The sequence below is a fragment of the Lepidochelys kempii genome, chromosome 10 (genome assembly GCF_965140265.1).
Source record: "Lepidochelys kempii isolate rLepKem1 chromosome 10, rLepKem1.hap2, whole genome shotgun sequence".
In the NCBI taxonomy this organism is placed as follows: Eukaryota; Metazoa; Chordata; order Testudines; family Cheloniidae; genus Lepidochelys; species Lepidochelys kempii.
The window spans coordinates 30,086,904-30,107,683 of record NC_133265.1 but is presented as its reverse complement, the minus strand read 5'-3'; the positions used below and the strand labels follow the sequence as shown (position 1 = coordinate 30,107,683).

At 46.5% G+C, this 20,780-nt stretch overlaps 2 protein-coding genes across 6 annotated transcripts in view; one reads left to right on the top strand and one right to left on the bottom strand.

The window, feature by feature from the left end:
* Nucleotides 1-10,396, top strand: part of SEC14L5 (SEC14 like lipid binding 5) — a 58,784-nt gene extending 48,388 nt beyond the window's left edge. For all 3 annotated transcript variants that reach the window (XM_073362547.1, XM_073362546.1, XM_073362548.1), the window contains 4 exons: nt 399-536; nt 2,372-2,617; nt 4,011-4,189; nt 5,504-10,396. In XM_073362547.1, the coding sequence (XP_073218648.1) occupies nt 399-536; nt 2,372-2,617; nt 4,011-4,189; nt 5,504-5,609 (669 nt within the window). In that variant the 3' untranslated portion in view covers nt 5,610-10,396. The remainder of the gene's footprint in view (nt 1-398; nt 537-2,371; nt 2,618-4,010; nt 4,190-5,503) is intronic.
* The window catches only part of NAGPA (N-acetylglucosamine-1-phosphodiester alpha-N-acetylglucosaminidase), a 30,795-nt gene continuing 10,317 nt past the window's right edge, over nt 303-20,780 (bottom strand). Inside the window, exons 5-11 of one of the 3 annotated variants that reach the window (XM_073362549.1) lie at nt 19,595-19,723; nt 17,875-18,083; nt 16,933-16,980; nt 15,362-15,490; nt 14,295-14,426; nt 13,987-14,050; nt 303-12,393 (exon numbers count right to left, since the gene is read on the bottom strand). In XM_073362549.1, the coding sequence (XP_073218650.1) occupies nt 12,159-12,393; nt 13,987-14,050; nt 14,295-14,426; nt 15,362-15,490; nt 16,933-16,980; nt 17,875-18,083; nt 19,595-19,723 (946 nt within the window). In that variant the 3' untranslated portion in view covers nt 303-12,158. Of the gene's footprint in view, nt 12,394-13,986; nt 14,051-14,294; nt 14,427-15,339; nt 15,491-16,932; nt 16,981-17,874; nt 18,084-19,594; nt 19,724-20,780 lie in introns of those variants that run through there. The other 2 variants (XM_073362550.1, XM_073362551.1) reach the window with 2 other exon arrangements.

The window sequence follows — 20,780 nt, the reverse complement described above, 5'->3', positions numbered from 1 at the left end:
ATTTCTCATCAATTTTGCTTTCAGGCTGTCTGGTGCTAGCACCATGGTGCAATGGCTGGATTCCAGATTCTGTCTGGAGCATTTAAAATTAAGCTAGGGCTCTTCACTGACACATCATGGTAAAATTTCAAATAATGTTGTAGAACTGTCTTTTAAAGAAAAGAACACTCTAAATCGGGGTCCCAACCTAACTGATGGGATGTGTCCCTCACAAAGAGCAGGGGCCAGATCCTACTTGTGTAAAGCCAATGGAGCTATGGCATTTTACTCCAGCTGAGGATCTGATGTTTCATAATAGGTAACTGGGTATATTGGGGGTGTCTAGATATGACCATAAATGTTAGTTTAGAAGTCCCAGTACAGATGTGTGTCTCTCTCTCTCTCTCTGGTTCTTGCAGTGCAATGTCCCTGAGGGTGGACTCGTCCCCAAGTCACTTTATCAAACAGATGAAGAACCGGAGAACTCTGATCACATCCGACTATGGACAGAAACCATCTACCACTCTGCAAATGTTCTTAAAGGGGCTCCTCACGAGGTACAGACCAACCATGTGCTGTTCTGGGGAAGGCAGGGAGGTCATTCCAAGGGGCTGTGCTGTAGATTTGTTCTTCTGAAGGCTAGGATAGCGCTGTGAAGGGATTCCAGCATGTAAGTGCTGGAGGTGTTCTGGCAGCACAGTGCTCTGCAGGGGATGGCTGAGATAAAACTGCCAGCATTTCAGAGGTGTGTGGAAGTTAAGAACAGTAATTTGGGGTTCAGGAAGCAGTTTCTCTAGTCTCTGGTGTAACTTGTCCCTGTACACACACTGTAGCACCTTCCTCCTTTTTCTGGAGAAATAAAGCGTCCATCGGCTTCCCCCCAATATCCTTGTGTCCATTATTTATCGTGCCTCTGATCTTGTGAGAGAAGAGTACATGAGCTGGGAATATTCAAGTGTAATCAAAAAGGACAAAGTTGGGGAGAGAAATCCTTTGATCTGAGAGTGATGCACCCATTTCTAACCATGGATGATAGCTCGTTCTGACTCAGCCTGTTCGATTTCCCCGTGCAACAGCCAGTTGGAACCTCACAATTAGCCGTTCTAAAGCAGTCCACAGCTGAGCCCCAGAAACCTTTGCTTTGGTGCCAGTTGTGCTCAATGGAGGTACCATGGGAACGGGCACGAAACAGGAACTCCTCACTTAACGTTGTAGTTATGTTCCTGAAAAATGTGACTTTTTAAGCAAATCCAATTTCCCCATAAGAATTAATGTAAATGTGGGGGGTAGGTTCCAGGGAATTTTTTTTCACCAGACAAATATACTCTGTGTGTGTGTGTGTGTGTGTATGTATATAAAGTTTTAAACAAACAATTTAATACTGTACATAGCAATGATGATTGTGAAGCTTGGTTCAGGTGGTCAAGTCAGAGGGTGGGATATTTCCCAGGGAATGCCTTACTGCTAAATGATGAACTAGCACTTGGCTGTACCCTCAAGGGTTAACACATTTGTTGTTAATGTAGCCTCCCACTGTACAAGGCAGCACAAATGGAGGGAGGGGAGACAGCATGGCAGACGGAGATACACACCCTGTGTGTGGGAGAGAGAGGTGCATTGTCCCTTTAAGTACGCTGACACCACACTCTAAGTACATTGCCTTTAAAAGGATCAGGAAGTTGAGACAGCAGCTGCGGCCAGCTCTCCCCCCAGCTCTCTCCATCCTGAGCCCTGTTGTGTCTCCCCACTGCTCTATATGGAGAAGGGGTAAGCGAGGAACAGGAGTAGAGGGGAGGGGGACACCTTGACATTAGTCCCCCTCTTCTCCCCCTCCCCTGCACAGCAAGCTGGAGGCTTCCAGGAGCAGCTCCAAGGAAGAGGGGAGGAGCAGCACATAGCTGAACTGCAGGCAATTGGTAGCCTGCTGGGCAGCTGCTGCACAGGGAACTTAGGGGAGCGGGGAGCTGACAGGGTGAGGGCTGCCGGTCCACCCTGGTTCCAAGCCCCCACCAGCTAGCTCCAACAGACTGCTCTTCCTGCAAGCAGTGGACAGAGCATTGCGCAACTTTAAACTAGCACGTTCCCTAATTGATCAGCAGCAAAACATTGTTAACCGGGATGACTTTAAGTGAGGAGTTACTGTACTTTGTAAGGCACTGCCGATGCAGGAGAAGGTTGTGGTGAAAGTGGCCAAGCAGATCCACGGCAGTGAAATCTGCAGGCAGGAACTGGGATCAGCTCATGAGCCCCTGGGGAGCTGAGAACTGCAGCAGTAATGGATCTTAAGACTGCAGGAGCTGGGCAGATTTGTGTGTGAGGGGAAGGTGGGAGGATGTTGGCTCTCACCTGAAGACCAAGCCCATAAAACCTGCTTGTGTTGCTGCTTGTTTAGATCGTTGTGGAAATCCTGGAGGGTGAGTCTGTGATCACGTGGGACTTTGACATCCTGAAGGGAGACGTGGTGTTCTGTCTCTTTCACTCCAAGCGAGCGCCCGAGACCAGTCGCAAAGAGGCCCCTTTATCAAGTGCTTCGACTGCTGGGGACAACATGCAGCTAATCGATAAGAGCTGGGTTCTGGGGGTGGATTACAGCCGCATGGAGTCTCCGCTGGTGTGCCGGGAAGGAGAGAGCATTCAGGTTGGACATCCTGCACCTCTTGACCGCTAAACAGCCATGGTGAACCAGTAATGTTCAGAACCTGGTAGTGGAGGGTAGATGTGACTGTTGAATAGGTTGCACAGGGAGTGGCAGTTTTCATTGATGTTTTTCGGCGAAACTTAAACAAATTCCAGAATCCCATGGTTAAAAATACCCCAAACAATGGGGACTGGAAATCCTCCATTGCAAGGGAAGAGAGGCTCTTTTCATAGCTCTCTGCATAAGAACTAGATTCCCAGTCCCCCTGAGGAAGTGCATAGCATGGCAGTACCTGAGTTAGACTTGTTTCCTTCAGCGCATTCTGAAATGCTCTATGCTGTGTGTCATGCTATCTGGAGTGGCTCAGGACCGGGAGTGCCAACCTCAGGGCAGACTGTCAAGGAGCAGGGCAAAAACCCCAAACTGGTTGTATGCTCTATAATTAGATTTCACCAACAAGTGTGAATGCCTAAATCACTATACTAATCTTACCATAGAGTCACAGACAGTCTCCTTGGGTACTCCTGTCTATCTTGTGATAGATCTGTATTCGGGTTACTCCCAGTCCCAAAGGACCACTCACTTACCTCAGGTCAACTGTTCTTCAGATCTCACACCAAAGAAAACTCTTGTAGCCAATCCTGTAATAAACTAACTAAAAGCTTATTAACTAGGAAAAATAAATGAGTTATTTACAAGGGTAAAACAGGTAAAGATACACACACAAATGAGGTACAGTCTTAGGTTCCAAAAAATTATAGTCGCTATTATATGCATGCTTTGTAAGTCCCTTCCTGCTAACCTAAGCTCAACAGCTGGGGACTCCTTGCGTGTGTTTAGAAATTCTTGCCTCTCAGAGTTCAAGCAGCATAGGAATAACAATTTCTCTTTAACTGGCATTTTTATTCCCTTCCCCCAGCGTTCAAGCTGTGATGGAATAGGGCTTGAGCAGGAACCCTCTTCAGGGATGTGGGGGAAGCAATCAATGAAGTCTTTTGTCCACAGTGGCTTGTTTGATGTCTAGACTTTCTTTTGTTAGGGAGAAGATAACCCCTCTTGTGGTGAACCGATATTTCACACTTGGTAATGCTTCTCCCCTGACTGTGGGGGATTTACTGTTTTAGCAAACACATTTATAGTTCTAGAGTTAACTTTTAAATATTACCATATAACATGGGACGCAGTTGTTATAAGTAGGATTAATACATGCACACGGGGAGGCCAGACTGGTTTCCAGCTATGCATTTGTCAGTGTTTAGTGAGGCCTGGGGCCTTAGCATGAGCTTGCATTTGGAAATACAAACCCCCTTTTTTTTTTTTTTTAAAGGGGGTGATTATTTTTTTTCAAACACTTGGCAGTCGCTTGATGGTGCTCTTTGTCCATCTCTTACAGGGATCTCATGTGACTCGTTGGCCTGGCTTTTATGTTCTGCAGTGGAAAATGCACAGCTCTTTGCCCTGCTCTGGCACCAGCCTCCCTCGAGTAGATGATGTCCTGGCCTCTTTGCAAGTTTCCAGTCACAAGTGTAAACTCATGTACTACTTTGAGGTGCTTGCATCCAAGGATTTCAGGTAGGAGCCACGCTAGGAGTTAGGCTAATGTGTGACTTGCAGTAGAGGAGCAGTCCAGCAAAGCAGGCTGTGACTCTGGAATTCCAGTCATATCTAACCTTTAAAATGTCTGTGGCACACCATATGGAAAATGGATACAAGTAGATTGGTCTTCTTCCTTAGAGAGACTTCCCTTTGTTAGCACCAGATGGAGCCCTGATGCATCCTTGTTCTTGGCAGGAAGTGAAGTTCTCCCTTTGTAAGGGCTATGACACGACTATACGTCCTCTGGAGGAGTTACTCATTGAATGTGTTGCCTTACCCCAAACGTCTTTAATAGTTGCTACAGCTTCTTGAATGGGCGTGGAGCACCGTTACTTGGAAGACCAGTGCTTAGGAGTAACTTTGTAGCACGTGCTTTCCAGACCATTGGGCAAAGTAACCAAGTGATATGTCAGGGGTTCGAAGGAGGATATTGGTCACATGACAACAGACTTGTCTGCTGAATAAGTCTGACATAGAGGAAACCTGCAGAGTATCTGTACACCCTGATGTGTTATTTTTTTCCTATTAAACCGTTTCTATGGTGCCTCCCAGCAGAGAAGCTCTCAATGCTTTACAGACAACTAACCCTCAGAGCAGGATACTGGAAGAAAAAGTGTGTGCGTGGGGGTGGGGGAGAAAAGGGTGGTTGTTTTTTTAAGTTGAAGGCACCAATAGGACACAACTTGCTGAGTCAGTGGCAGAGAATAGCAAAAACCCAGAATTCCTAACTCTAACCATTCAGACTTACTTACCAGTGCTGTGGTTGTGGGGAGAAATGTGGAAGTGGCTACAACAGTAATAAATAGAACCTCAGACTGCCTCAGTGTGGGGAAATCTGGGTACCACTGCCAGACGTGTTCAGTGAGGGAGAAACTATGATCTGATGCTGGCAGCCCACGGCAAACAGACCCGTCTCAATTCAGCTTTTTTGATAGCTCTTTTGATAGCATCCAGTGTGCCATTAACTGCTCGCTTAACTGTTTCTCTGCCCACACACTGTATATAGAGCCCCAGAGAGCTTACTATGCCCTACCCCCATGGTAACTATTATAAATGAGTCATCACCTTTGTAGAAGGGTGCTAGTATCCCTGGCTGTGACAAATTAATTCCTCTTTGTGGCACCTAGGTACCTTGAAAGTCTTTACATCTGGCGAGACCACAGTGAGGATAGAGTGAAAAATCCCACTTTGCACATCACTCTGGAAATAAACTAATGGAATCTCAGACCAACTTGAGTACCAGTAAGAAGCTGTATGTGTAACAAACGTATCCATTTTCTTTCATCCCAGGGGGTCCATGTCAAGCCTGGAATCCTGCAACAGTGGCTTTTCCCAGCTCAGTGCAGCCACGACATCTTCCAACCAATCCCAGAGCAGCTCCCTCATTTCTAGATAGCGTGGTGTAGGCCTCTACTGACCTCTGAAATGTTACATCCGTGCTCTGAGGCCTCCTTCCAGGGCAGCTCTGTGGACCAACCCAAAGAGGCTGCAGTGTGGCTCAGCATCAAGGCTTTGGGGGCAGTCATTCACAAGACCACGAATAGCAGCAGTCTGGGGAACTCTTTGAAATCTATTTTCAGTAAGAGATGTGTGACTTTTCAATCTGCAAACTGGATTCCGTTGAGAGGCCTACTTACCAGTTGTGTTTTAACAGACCTGTGTTTTAGGGTGAATATCACTTTGCATGAATCTGTGTATTACTAAGGTTAAAGGGCTCTTTCCAATCAGTCCTATTTCTACATAAGATAGAGGAGACGGATGTGGCCTTATCTGTAATGACCCGTAGAACTAGATTTATTCACGTGTAGCAAAATTAGTCTAGTTCTTCTGGGCGCCTGCAATACCAATGACACTCAAGGTACAGTGGGTGTTTCAGCAGCAGGGACTTGAAGCAAATTGTAAATAAATACCTTAATACAGGTCAGTACGTTTTGAGGGGGGCGGGGGGAAAGGGGAGAAACTTCCAAGGTAACCCAAACCTGAAACCTCTCCCAATCCGATCGGATGTTGCTTGGAAATACTTTCAGTTTTTTTAGTTAAAAAACACAGTATTTCCTACAGTGCATAGGCAGAAAGCCTACCTCCAGCAAGCAAGTCCTTTCTTAAAGACACCCACTTGTCTTTATTTCCTCCTCAGGTTTATGAGCAATAAATGAGTGTCTCTCTGACCCACCCCATCATACTGGGTGGGAATCGAATCACATTATAAAGGGCTAAAAAAAGCAATATGTTCTTTCCTTAAAGGCACAAGGTTTTATGGCAGCATTATAGGAGCTGCTCCTTTAAAAACGGGCTAACATGGAGAGGAGAGAACACTCTCTTTTTTTCTAAAGTACGTGTGCATGAGTATTTAAACACTTAATGAAACATATTTATTCAAATTGTATCATAGCTTATTTTAAATTATTGTTTAATGTATTGATCATTTCAATAACTATTTATTTATTGAACCAGATCATCTTTTTTTAACCAACTGAACTGTTTTGTTTTAAAAGGGAACGCCGGATCATCTTGAATCCCACAGACCTTTAGATTTCATTTCTAGTCTCTGTGGCAGCTGGGCATCTTAGCGTTCAGGGCTGTAGCACTCAGGGCAGTGTGTCATCTCTTTTCCCAAAGCTCATGGGAGTGGCCCCACTGACTTCAACGTTACTCGCGTGAGTAAGGGTTTGCAAGAGCAGGGACCAAGCTTGTGGATGTTATTGGCGGGGAGGGAGAGGCGATGCATTAAGAGCTGTTGAAGATATGTTCATGTACAATCTCTGCTGATTACGTCAGTGATGGACATATTGCAAAAGGAGTAAGAACCCATTTAAAAGAGTTTACATGGCAGAAAAGAGGTAGCTGGTATTCTTTCCTCAAGTACCAGGAAGTTAAAAAACAGGTGGTCAATACTGAGCTGCTTCTCGGCAGTATTTATAACTAACAGACACCCAAGAGGTATTCCTCAATAAGGAGTTTATTTTCTCTGCCCTACCCATCCTTAACCGTTCTCACTACCTTCATTTGCTTGTTTCTAAGTACAGGGCATTGCCAGAACTGGGGGGAACTAATCGATAACTGGAGCAATGTACATACGGAAGATAGTGTATAAATATGTAGGCTGGATTTTCAAAGGAACCTAAGGGAGTTGGGTATCTAGCTCACATTGACTTTTAGTGGCAGTTTCGGAAGACAACAAATAGAGGCCCCTTTGAAAATCGCAGCTATCACTCGTAGCATGGAAAAGGAAAGCTCCAGTGCTCAATGCGAACACCTACGTAGTAAAACCCTTACTAAATAAGAATGAACATCAGGGACTCTTCCAAGCATTTGTTAGTGCTTCGTTATTTCCATCAAGTGAACGAGGCTTTTGCCTTTCTCAGATAGGGGCTGCCATTTTAATGATACCTCTCAACCAAACCTTTGCAATCCCAGTTTAATGCAAAGAGGGAGTGGGAAATGGGCTTCACCATGAGAGAGCCCTGGAAATCAAGTGGGTGAGAATGAGTGTATGTGTACCCACACACACAAAGTTGCTTTAACCACAACTGACACATTTTCTAAAAACAATTACTCAATTTACTGTAACTTTTAAACTGTTTTTTGATTTCCAGCACTTTTCACCAGCAAAGCCCAAGTCCTATTCCAAGATGGCTGCTTGTTCTTAGTCTGACAGTCATGTTTTTTCACATTTACTCTGTCCCTGTGAGAATAGTTCTCCTTCATCCAGTAAAAAGCACTGAAGGTGGAATTCTCAGCTTAGAATTTGTTACGCGCGTGCACATTGTGAACTGAGATGGGGAACAAGAGCCTTAAGTGAAAGGGGTATGGGCCAGGGGGAGGGCTCGCTCCTGCTCTCTTTCTAGGACTTCTTACAAGGGCCAGTGTTCTTTCCCAAACATCAGTCTCCCATGCACTGCGTACCATGTGTGAGACTGCACTGTAATTCCAGCTGTGGGACAAAGTAAAACTCCTCTGAAATTTGACTTTTTTTCTAAGCTACACTAGCTCATTTCAGAAAATAAGGCATAATGCTCATTTCTTCAAAGCATGCTCTAGTGACTGGAGCATAAGGTGACTGGTGTCCTGGGTTCTATTCACAGCTCCTTGTGATCCAGAGCAAATTCTTTAGGGTAGAACAGACTGAACTCCCGAGCGGCAAGTGGCTCTTTAACATGGCTCCTGTGGCTCTTTGCAGCACAGATACTAAAATACCATGTGATTTAATTATGAACCAGTCAGGAGGCTTTTACTATGTTAACCAATTGTAGTAGATAAAATAATACTTGGGTCAGTCATTTGGGGGGGTTATAAATACATACACTAAAATTTCCCCTGCCATACTGTTTAAAGATGAATATATAGCACTCTAGTAAATGAAACAACGAATTCACACTGTGGTGGCTCTCTTGGGTAATGCTGATCATTAATTTGGCTCCTGAACCACTGAGGTCTGAGGATCACTGGGCGAGGACTTTCAAAAGTCTGATAGACCCACGTAATTTTTAGAAGTGCTGAGCACCTGTCACTCCAGTTGAAGTCAATGGAGCTCTGGCTGTGCCAAACCGCTGGAAAATCCAGCCCAGCTGTCTAAGTGGGCACCTAGAATTAAATCACTTCTGTAAATTGGGGCTTTAATCTCTTTGTTTGTTACTCCATCTGTAAAATGCACAGGCTCATTGCAAGGTTGACATTTGTAAAGGATTCTGAGAGGAAAGACAAAAAGTATTATGTGACCATCTCTATAGTTTAAAAATCACATGGCCCTATTTACACCTTGACTTGTGTATGTGTGTCTGCAAATATACCCCAACTTGCTGTGTACCAGATTGCATATATGGGGGCAAAACAACAGATGTAGAAAATGTGATTTCCATTGAACTCTGGATGCCAGACTAGATTTCTATTGTCATGCAGGGCAAAAGCCAGAATGTTCCAGTTGAGTTCAGGGCTTGTGGCTAAATATTTAAATGGTGTTTATTTTAAAAGGGCTTTTTTTAAAAAATTGTCCTGCATGGACTACACCCTTAGCCTTACAGAAGTGCTGAGAGGGAGTCCAAGTGGCCTTGACCTGACTGAAGCGGCAAGGCTAGATTTCTTCCCAGCAGCTCCTGTACTAAGAGAACCAAAATGAGTTTTCTGGAGCACAAAAATCATACTAATAAAGCACTGTTATATTTTTTCTCTGTTAGGGATAGCCCATAAATTCCCTTTGATAGGGATCCCTTTCTCTATATTGTTTTCCTATTGTGGAAAGCGTGTGGAAACAATCTTCTATGGGATGATTTAGCTAGTGAAATTCTGATTCAGTGTCAGAGGATTAGGATACTATTTCATACACTGTTTCAATAGTCTGTTTTGCATTTACAATCCCAGAGCCCAGGGTTGGACTTCAGTTGCTGCTTAAAAGGTGGCAGTTGCACTCCCCTTGCCTACAGCCTTGCAAACAAGTAAGAAGCTGATGCCCTACTCCAAAGGTCATTTTAATGGGTCAATTTAAAAACTGGTGGGTGGGAAATGGGTCAATTTGCAGATCCTACCTACTGAACTTGGGTGCTAAGCTGTCATGTGTTTAACGTATCTTGTAAGGCCAGTTGCATCAGCAAAGCCAGTAACCTTCTTTTGAAATGCATTTCACTTCCTCACCCTCCTCCACAATTGTACTATGAGCTATTAACGCAAAAAAAGATGAGACCCTTCTTTCCAGGTTCAGGCTGAAAGACTAGTTGAAGGACATTTGTCAGAGCCTCCTGCCTGGTGTTGGCTTCCTATTCTCCCAGCACAGACTTGAGAAAATTCTTCTAACAATCCATAAAGGATGTGCATTGTCAGCATTGACCATGAATCAGTTTTAATGGCACTGTAACACTTCCACGCTATCTGTATATAAAGACGAAATGGGCATTATTTTTTTAGGTAAATATACTATTTTCCCCACTCAACCTGCTCCTGTCTTAACTTTTTTACAAGGGTCTTGTCAGCAAAAAAACCCAACTTGTTTTGAGAATTCAGAGCATGCTACCGGACTACACAGGGTGCTTTGTGACATGTTACTGAGCAACAAATGTGAAGCTAAAGGTGCAGTTACTTATGGCAATTGGAAGTTGAAGTTACCAGCTGTAATTTTCTGCTCCCCATATTTCTGTAACTTAAGAATAAAATGAATGAACCAATAAATGTTTTTTGAGATGACTGACTAAATATTGCAGTTGTGGTATCTGTCAGGTAATCTAAGGTATTTATAGTGTATCTATTGCTCCAGTTATCTAAATGTCCCAAGGAGTAAAGATGAACCTTACCTTATTTCACAAACCTGTCTCATCTGCTGTGTTAGCAGTTCAGTTAAAACTATTTTTTTTCTGTAGTGCCAGAGGATGATACAAGATCCCACAGCAGCACTTCCAGTTCCACAAAGATTCTCAGGGGGTAAAATTGGAAGGAGCCCCAGTGGAAAAACCTGTCTGTTACAGACCATTTTCCCTCAGGGTGAGAGAGAATACTGGTTTATTAAGAGTTCAAACAGTCACTTACTAATTGAGTTTATTCAAGTGTTAAATCACCAAAAGCAAAATCAATTCTTAAATGTACAGACCGATCTGACTCTTCAAATATAGCATAAAAACTCCACGGACTCTGCTTAGGTGGAGAGTCACAGTAAAAATGATCAAAGTGCATATTCAAGATGCTTGCAGCAGCCAGTGGCACATTGGAAGCTAGTTACTTTCCTCAAGAAGAGGAAGCAAACAAACATGTTTCTGAAAAGCCCTTTTAGTCTACAAAGACTCATTGACCTAGTAAAATCACCAACCTCCACCTGAGACGTTTACTGGCTTTGACAACTTCAAAATCTACAGAACCTCAGTCCTCTCTGTTAAGCAAGTTTCTGCACTCGGAGGGCAAATGCAATTTTTACAGCAGTGAGTGAAGCCTACAGCACCTACCATGTTGGAACATAGTTGAGAACAAAGGAGTTAGATGCTGCCCCTGGCCCAATTAGCATACGATTTAACTCCTGTGTTCCACCTCTATGTAGCCTGTGTGCGCTGTTGCCTTGAAGCTTTTCCGTCTAGGTGAGTTATTCTTTGTGTCCTGGGGGCAGCACAGGACCAGGGCCAGAGAGTGAGTCCCCAGCTAAACTCACCTTTACTAAAAGGGGGAGCAGGGTCACTTCTAATTCCCAGAGCAGCGTGTCTGCTCTAGCCCCAGTGCAACAACCTGCACCCTTGACAGGGAAGAGTGGGAGTTACATGCCCTTCAGGAGGGAGACTTTTGGGGACTGACCCCAAAGGCTTTTCACATAACCTTGTTGATGACCCTATCATAAACTTAATACGTCCCTCACTGCGGCGAGGAAAGAAAAGCCTTCCAGCCCAACTGCACGAAACACAGGTTGAGTGAAACAAGCCAGACGTGCCTGAGTTCTAACCATGCCGCTCAACCATCGAATGTGCTCTGGCCTGAGAACTGGCCCAAAGCTAGAAAAGCCATGGGCTAGTGCATGTTGCACTTCCACTGATTTTTCTTAAGTTTTCTTCTCATTGTCACTAATTAATCAAGCTCAATTTACTGCGCAGGGAATTCCTCATCCACAAACTAATGCAGTGAATACTGACCAACCCCCTGTAACCTCCACAGTTATTACAGGCCCCTGTTCTCCATAGTAGAGCAGCAGTTGCTGCTATTGCACAGGGATTCCCATGTCCCCTCTCTCGCTCCTGAGCACCAGGCCCATGAAGGGAACTGAGAGATTTCTGACTGAGGAATGGCAAGAAGGGAGGCAGCTGCTGGGCTGAGCCCTTAGTCACATGTTCTGTGAATACCACCTTGTGCCCCTTCTTGCTGCTGTTCTGCGCCAGTTACTAGCTTCTCATTTCAGGACAAAGCAGCCCTTGGTTGGTCCTCTGTGCTGAGAGCCAGTACCACAGCTGGGGAGAATCTCTCAAGTCTTTCCTCACCTGTCCAGTTAAATGAGTGCTTCAGTCTCTGGCTGGCTTTGATCTTGTGTGTCTTCTGCCTGGTACTGCTCCAAAGGGCATGTATGACTGGCTTCTCCATTCATTTCCTTCAGCGGATGGTACATGTAGTCACCACTTCCACAGCGCTCCGCTGCCCAGCTCCTGAGAGCGAGCCTCACATTTCCTACCATGCTGATCAAAAGCAACAGTCCCAAAACTGAGGTGAAGCAGATCCAGGTTCTCCTGTGAGAGAGGAAGGAATAACCCAGCCTCAGAAACGCAGCACCACATGTTTCAGGACATCTGCAACTATGCAGCAGATTTCAGGTATGTGGCTCCTGGCTGACTGACTGCACCACTGCTGCAGCCTAAGGTCTTGCTTCTCTCAGTGGCTTAAATGGGTGCTTTTAGCCTCTCAGACTGGCTGCTTCTATGGTGTTTGGCCTCTTCCTTTAACGCTGACCTTTGGTCTCCCTCTTCCGCCAATAGAGCTGACTGTGGCAGACAGACAGGCTGGGATTAGTGAAAAGCATGTTCCTCTGTGTGAAATGACTGGGGCACAGAAGGAAGATGAACGAATGGCTGCTGGACCCCACTGTCTCCAGCAAAGAAAGGCAGGCTCCATTTGTTTCATAACTAAGGCTATGAGTTGGTCACAGAGATCAGGGAGGTCATGGATTCTGTGATTTTAGGTGACCTCTGTGACTTCAGCCCTGAAAAGGGTGGGGCTTGGGCAGCCAGCCCTATGTTTGTGTGATTTATTGTGTATTGCCTGTGGCTTTTACTAAAAATACCTGTGACAAAATCTTAACCTTATTCATAACAAAAGCAGAACAGAGTGTACTTGAAGCGGTTCTCTCATTTCACTAACAGGAGCCACAATGTAGGGTTAGTAAAAGTAAGTGAACGGCTTTAAATGTGGAGGCCCATCATTAGCAGTGCAGCTGGTCTAGTCTCTCCTCATCAGTAATACAAGCACCATACGATGGTGCTGCACCTGGATGGCCTGCAATCAAAATTAACTTGCCCAGAAGCTGGAAATCAAGTGCAACCCAGGGCAAAAACTAGGCTTAGGGAGTTTAATTCACCGGTTTGGTTCCTTTGGATGCTGTGTGCATGGGGCTCTGCTTCCCTACAGGAGTTATTTGCAGTTCAGAGCTAGTAGGGCTGGAGGACTCAGTTTAATTCACATATGCTGGTGCAATATTGTGAGACCTTTCGCCACCATCCCCTATGGTGCGAACCCTGCTGCAGCTAGGCCAGTGGGGAACAAAGCCCTTGTCTTACAATTACAGAGGCAATTAACAATCTACCCCCAAGAGCTTAGCCAAAGTGAAGATGAAGCATGATTCATCTCCCTCTCCAAACGCAGGGGCCTCCCTGAGTATTATTTACAGACTGCCTGTTGGCCGAACAGGATGTAAGAGGAGGGAGGATAGGGCACACGCTGGCTACTGAGTCTCTCCCATGGGGCCCTCCCATGACAGCTGTTGGGCATTGGTTGCCCTTACCTTTCCCTCTAGTCTTGTGCCAGAGTAGCAACAGCAGGGCCCTAGCTCTTGCTTGTAGACCCACAACTTGAGGCTGGCTTTCAAAGCCAGCTTAGACACACTCTGCAGCCTAGGGGCAGCTCCCTCCTAAGAATTTTATGCTCACCCAGAAGCCTGATGAGCTGAGCATAGAGCTTCAGGAGCAATCACGTGTACTATACACAATGAAGCAGGAGATTTTCACACTCCCTGGCCATCCTCCCCACCTCACCACAAAAGGCCAACTGGCGGCAGGCACATGCTGCTCTATCATTTGTTCATATATAATCAAACATCGCACACTTACTCTGTGAGAAGGGATTTCTCATCACTCCCTGCCAGAACCATGTGGAAAGCCAGACAGTGCCCAGCTGGAAGACAAGATGACGACTGGTGAAGGAAACAGGCGTGGGCGGGATGGAACTACCTCACGCCGAACGAGCCCAACCGAAGAGCAGGGAAAAGCATTAGCTAGCCAAGGTGGCGGCTGCTTGGATCATAGCTCCGTGGAGCTAATGACAAGTGAGACAAGCTTTGGTCCCTATGGTCACATCAGTGTCACATGGTAAAGCTGCTGCACCATGTAGCCGAAGAGAACCAAGCAAAGCGGCATACCTCTGGATAACTTGTCCTGCAGGCTGTCCTCATAGGTGATATTACAGCTGCCTGTCTCCTGGTCACAAGGACAGCCGTGCTCGCAGTCACAGAGCTGCTGGCAGTTTGGCCCATACCAGCCTATGGGGCACTCTGAGGAATTAAGGTCAATTGATTACAAAGAAAGCAGGCTATATTCCCTGCAGGCGGGGATTTCCACATCAGCACAAGCATATTACCTCAGCCATGCATGTCCCACTAAAGCCACTGCATGTAGAGTAATTGTTCAGAAACACTTAAAGCTTCATTTCCCCAGTGTATTTTCGCATACTACCTGTCTATCTCAGGCACTTATCTAGTCCCCCTCCCCATAGCATCTAAGCACCTAGGAAATGATGTAGAGGCTATGATTTAGTTTGGAAGAACAAGCGTTTTATGAGAATAAGGTGACAAAAACTAAAATTAAAAGAGCACAGTGTAATTAATCTGTGCAACTCCCTGCAGCAGGATCTTGAGGCAGAAAGTAAGATTCACACCAGCATTAGATGTTTTAATAAGAGCAGGTGCAGTTACGCAAACTAAGAAACAAGAGCTACAGGCAAATCAGCCATTAAAGGGAGAGTGCAAAACCCAGACTTTCAACATCTTCGACTCAGACTAGGTACATGCTAGAGGTTTTAGTGTGGAGCGACACCCAGAATTAAGAGGTCATGGTCAGCTGCCTTTGGCTTTGTCAGATTTACAGCTTTCTGGCTGAAACTTGGCCCATGTGTCAGGCCAGGTGTAAATTAGGTGGGAGTTCAGCTGGTTTTGAAAGCACACAGGGAAAGAGCCAGTCTCTTCCAGTTACAAAAGAAAGTGTCACATTTTTAAACAGCATTTTGTACATAAAAGGCAGCCACCTAGCATAGCTGTAAGCCTGACTTGTCTGCATTACCATGACCCAACTGGAGAGTCTATGCCTGGGCTTGCTTGACTGAGTCCTGTGGGGCAGAGCTCATGTCTTCCTTAGTCTGAACGCAGGGTTGCTCCATACAGGGCATTTAAAGCCTTTGTACACACACACCGCTCTTGTGAAGAGATGTCACCTTGCTGACAGATGGCTCCTTGGTAACCAGCAGGGCAGGTGCAGGATCCATGCACAGAGTCACACGTTCCACCATGCTGACAGAGGCATTTCTGGGTGCAGCCATCCCCATAGGAGCCACTAGCACACACTGCAGGCAAGCACAAACTCATCAGGGCTCTCTTACTGGCCACGCCAAGAGCAAATGGAATTCTCTGTATCAACATGCCAGCACCCCTTCCCCAGCGCTCTCCCCATTCACTGAGTATTCATTACAAAGGGACAGGACACCACAGCACCTCCTACCAGCCAATCAGCTGCTAAGCAAAGCGAATTAAAACCAGGCACGTGCCCTGTGACAGCGTGGAGCGAACCTGCCTCAGCTGGGAGCAGGGCATGCCCGGAGAAGGAAGAGATCAGTTTGCAGGGGGCTCCCGTTAAGGGTAAGGGGGGGGGACAACTCTGCTCTTTATGCCTCTGATTAAGTGTCCAGAAAAGGGAGCTCCCACCAGAACAGGTAAAGAGGTTGGACAGGACTCCTATGTTGCTGTAGCTGTTTCCCGCCTCCCCTTTAATGGGCAACTGATCCCAGTGAGGAATCCCCAGCTGGTGCTGGACAAGCCCCCTCCACCCCTTTGCTCACCACAGGCTGGCTCTGTCAGAGGATAACAGCTGAGAACCTCATGGATAGGGGAGGGGCCTTCAGGAAAGCTGAGAAGCCCTGCAGCTCAGGGACTATCCCCAGGCCTGGGCAGGGGCAAAGACTTCCCAAGGGCTCTAGAAAGCACTTGCTACATGGGGAGAGTTAACTAGTGCCTGATGAAGTCACAGATCTCCTCAGCTCCCATTGATGATTTGAGCACCTGCAGCTCCAAAGCCTGTGATGGATGTGTTGCTCACGGCGAGGCCACAGAGATGCTGCTAGCTGGGTGATAATGCTGGGTTGGGCTGTTTAATAAAAGGCCTTTTAAAAACAAAAAAACCCTCCTGCACCTTTGATCATGTGTCCATCCCAGACCCGTCAGCTTTCACCCAGGCTCCCTTCCCCATTGCTACTCTATTGCTGTACCCCAGGAAACTCTCTGGAGGGCTGGAGAGCCAGGAGGGTGGTGACATCACCGTTATTAAGGAGGTGAAACCTCAGAGGGAAAGTAATTTATTCACACTACTTAAAACTTATTTAACTACGACAGTTGAGGAGAACTTATCCTGGTTTAGAGGCTGAATTCACACTCCACACCCTGCAGTTAAAAAGGCAGGAAGCTCGCAATCTACAGTTCTCAGACCTATCTGACTGGGAACCACAGCTTGGAAATCCTGGTTTTGCCTAACGGGGGAAAAATGCAGTAAACCCCTTGCAGGCCATTATGTATCCTAAAGGCGCAACAGAAAAAGGACAACACAGCTTGTTGTCTTTCTTTTGCAGCTCACCCTTACAAAGCTCTTACAGAACAGTGTGGATGTTAGATACGGTCAATAGAATCACATTTCCCCACTGCTGCAGGCATCAGGTAGACAGCGCCCTATAACGACGGATCACGCGGTCCCCTCCATAGTCATAAAGAAGAAGATTATGATACAAATTGGAGTTACCTTCACTGCAGTTGCTGCCTATCCAGCCAGCATCACAGAGGCATCCAGCTGCACAAGGAGGAAACACAAATCAGGCATTGCAGCTGAGACAGGCAGCGAGACTACAGATTGCTTGAGACACCAATGCCCCTACTTAGAACATGCACCCGGAAATCAAGATAAGGGTTAACACACACTCCCCTCCAGGAGAGTCAGGGAGTGGACCAGCTGCGCTCATTTGCAGCTGCTGCTATAAAAGGCTTGGCTCTCAACAGAGCCTGGAGTAAGAGCAGCTCTCCTAAGGAAGAAGACTTCAGTTCTCAGCAGAACACAGGTGCTAGATACTGGAGGTATTTTCTGTATGCAGAGCATGAGTGATTGGGGTGGGCTGGAGCAAGCCATGTTCTTGAGAGGGCTGCAGTCAGTCACAAGGTACTTTTTCTGCAGGGATTCCTAAGAGTAAGGGGCAATGGGTTGTGCTGGGAACTTGTGGGAGGAATCACTCAGGCTCATTAGAATGAAAGTCAATGGTGACTCTTAACTAGAAAGGCTCCAGTGTGGTATTTCAGCAAGGCAGGAGTGGTCCAAGGAGGTGACTGCCCTGCTGTTTTGTCATGTAACAAGCTCTGCAGTTCCTACAGGGATACAAGGATGTGGAGGGGCCCTGGGAGGGGAAATGTTCACAAGAGGCTCTCTCTTCAGTGGTCTAAAACCTCTTCCAGACAGCTAAGAGCATAGCCTTGTTACTGTGTGGAGCTAGGCGGGAGGGGTTCCCCTACTCTGATTAGGTGGCAGATGTGAACTATGAACCATAACCTGGCCAATCTCTATAAACCCAATAGCTGCACCTCCCTCCCCACCCACTGCCCCCCAGCTGGTAATGATGACATATAGCATGTGACACTAGTAACACACCCACCCCTCTGTTGCAATGGGCTTGCTCTGTAAATAGGGGTGGCTTACACTCAGTGCAGATGCCATGCTGGCTGCAGTTGGAAGGCCCGCAGTCCAGGACACTGCAATCTGGTCCTCTCCAGAAGTCCCCAGTGCATTGGCATTCTCCCAGCACGCAGTGCCCATGCCCGCTGCAATCTGGAGCCTCGCAAGCAGGCTCGTGGATACACATGACTGTCGAGACGCTCCGAGGGCAGCGCCACATGGCGTCGGACTTGCTGAGGACAAAAGGCAGTTCCCATGAGCAAAGGCTGGGGTGCGAAAGATTCCCTGCTCCTACAGCCCTGTGGCATGAGGGGTGAGCTGTGCAGATACTGGCAAAAACTGAAAGCCAGAATCGCTGAGTCCTCCAACAGGGAAACACGCCCAGGCCTCTACTGGTTCTTGGATCAGCTGGCACGTTAGTAAGGCTCATGTAGATCAGCTGCCAGACACTTCATATTTGATCCCCATTTCAGTCACAGCCCCATTTGATAGCTTGGCTAGCAGCCTGATGATGGCGAGGGTTGTGTAATACCAGAGCACTTGGGAAAATTAGGTAATCACTCCAAATCCCATTAGTCCAGGGGTGGCCAACCTGTGGTTCCAGAGCCATATGCGGCTCCTTGTACAGGCACCGACTCTGGGGCTGGAGCTACAGGTGCCAACTTTCCAATGTGCCGGGGGGTGCTCACTGCTCAACCCCTGGCTCTGCCCCAGGCCCTGCCCCCACTCCACCCTGCCCTGCCCCCTCCCCTGAGCCTGCAGTGCCCTCGCTCCCTCCTCCCCTGCCAGAGCCTCCTGCATGTCACAAAACAGCTGATCGGGAGGGAGGGGGAGGTGTTGATCGGTGGGCAGGAGGCACTGGGAGCAGGGTGGGGGAGCTTATGGGGGCCTGCTGACATATTACTGTGGCTCTTTGGCAATGTACATTGGTAAATTCTGGCTTCCTTCTCAGGCTCAGGTTGGCCATCCCTACATTAGTCACTCACTCAAAGGAAAACTGTCACGCTTTTCCTGTGCAAACTCCTAATGCTTCAAACGCTGATTATTCCCTCTTGGGTACAAGGTGAGAAGTACAGAGCTCGAATATGATAATTTAAAACAATAATAATTATATTTACACAGCACACTTCTGCCTGAAAAAGCCCAAGGCATTTCCCAAACAGAGAGCCACCATCAAAATACAGCCACCTCTGGGGTGGATGACAGCTGCTAGGTAGCCAGCTGGCACACTGTGCAAAAGGGGATGGAGAACTTTAGTCTAGGCCCACCACCTACTCTTCCAAGGACTAATGGAACCCTTTATAGCTGGGCAGAGCAGATAAGGTCTCTGAAAAATATTGTCTCTGGCCTCCTGCCTCGGAAAGAGAGGAAGAGGGTGGAACCTGCTGGGATTCATAACTCTTACTAGTCTAGCTATCTCATTCATGCCTGATGTCTAGACTGGTACTTTGCACCAAGACGTCAAGTTATTTCTGTGACGTTCTAGGCAGGTCAGAGAGCAATACAGTCCCCTCATCCTTCCATACACACAGACCAGAATGAAGGACCAGATCTGTTCCCGAAAGAAGCAGGTGCATTTCACAGGAAAGTCAGTGGGAGTCCAACCCACTCTCGCCAGGCCTGAGTTTAGCCCTGTGACTCTGGAGTGGTTCCCACAGAGATCTTGTCTATGTAGAGGAGAGCTCCTCAGGCAATGAACTGGGAAGCTGAGGTGTCCCCATGGTTTTCACCATCCAGCGCCTACCAGTGATCCGATGGGTAACTCGCAAGGGTTCCATTTAAAACCAGAGTGGCTGACCCTCCACCATCCAGATTGATAGCATTCACGACACCCTGCTGCTTTAGGAAGTTGGCCATTTCCCAGAGATTGAGGCTGCAAAACAAAAAACAGTTATTGCAGTTTAGCACCAGGGGATGCAAGAGCCATCTCCGGGACAAAGTAGCAGCCTCTCTGACAATCTGGAGGGACTCTGAATTCTTGAACTGGGTTTGTTCAGCACCATTTCCTGAAGCTTCTCATCGGGTCTAAAATCTGTTTAGATTTAGGATAGTCTTCTTATAGAGGAAGCAAACATTTCTGCTGGTGGCCAGTGGATATAACTGATATTTAGGATTGGCAGAATTTGATTTTTTTTAATATAATTTGGATGGATAATATCTACGTTTATTTTTAAGCATTTTTTTAATCTATTTATATTTTCACAGTTGTGGGAAACTATGGGGGAGAAGGGTCAGGCAACAATGATTAATGACAGCAGATGTTAGGCTTCAAAAAGTTAAAGCTTTATAACTATTAAAACACAAACTGTCAACGTCACATGTCAAAATATACAGAGTAAAGATCCTTAAATCCAACTCTCATAACTTCTCAAGCAGCATTTTCCTACTTTGCCTATCTGGAAACTTTGATTGTCAACAGACACATTTTTGTCAGTTTGTGTCTACGGTGGAATTGATGTTTACTGACATTTACCAAAAAAACTGAATCCTGCCAAGCCTGCTCACAGCTATGGCCCTGGAAACATAGGAGTGAAATGGCTGCCCTTGGATTTTTGCACTATGGTAACTATGACAGTGGAAAACCTCAGCCTGGGAGGACTACACCAATGGAAAGAGTTCAAAACTGAGCTCAGACCCCCAGTGCATGTCAATTGTACACATTGGGGGATGCTAGCAGTTCTCACTTGATGCAGCTCTACTAATGCAGATGAGCACTCAGACAGAAGAACCAGCTTCCTTGCTGCATATCAGAAGAACCTGAAAAGGGACAGAGTCCACATAAATCATGCCTCTGTCAGAAAGATGTTATCCCTCCTAGTGGTAAATCTAAGAGGACTATCCCTGAAAGAGCTGAGAAAACAAGAGAAGTTTCCCCCTCCAGTTCTACTTCATGAATGTGACAACACTGTGGGGAGAGTCAAATTCACTGT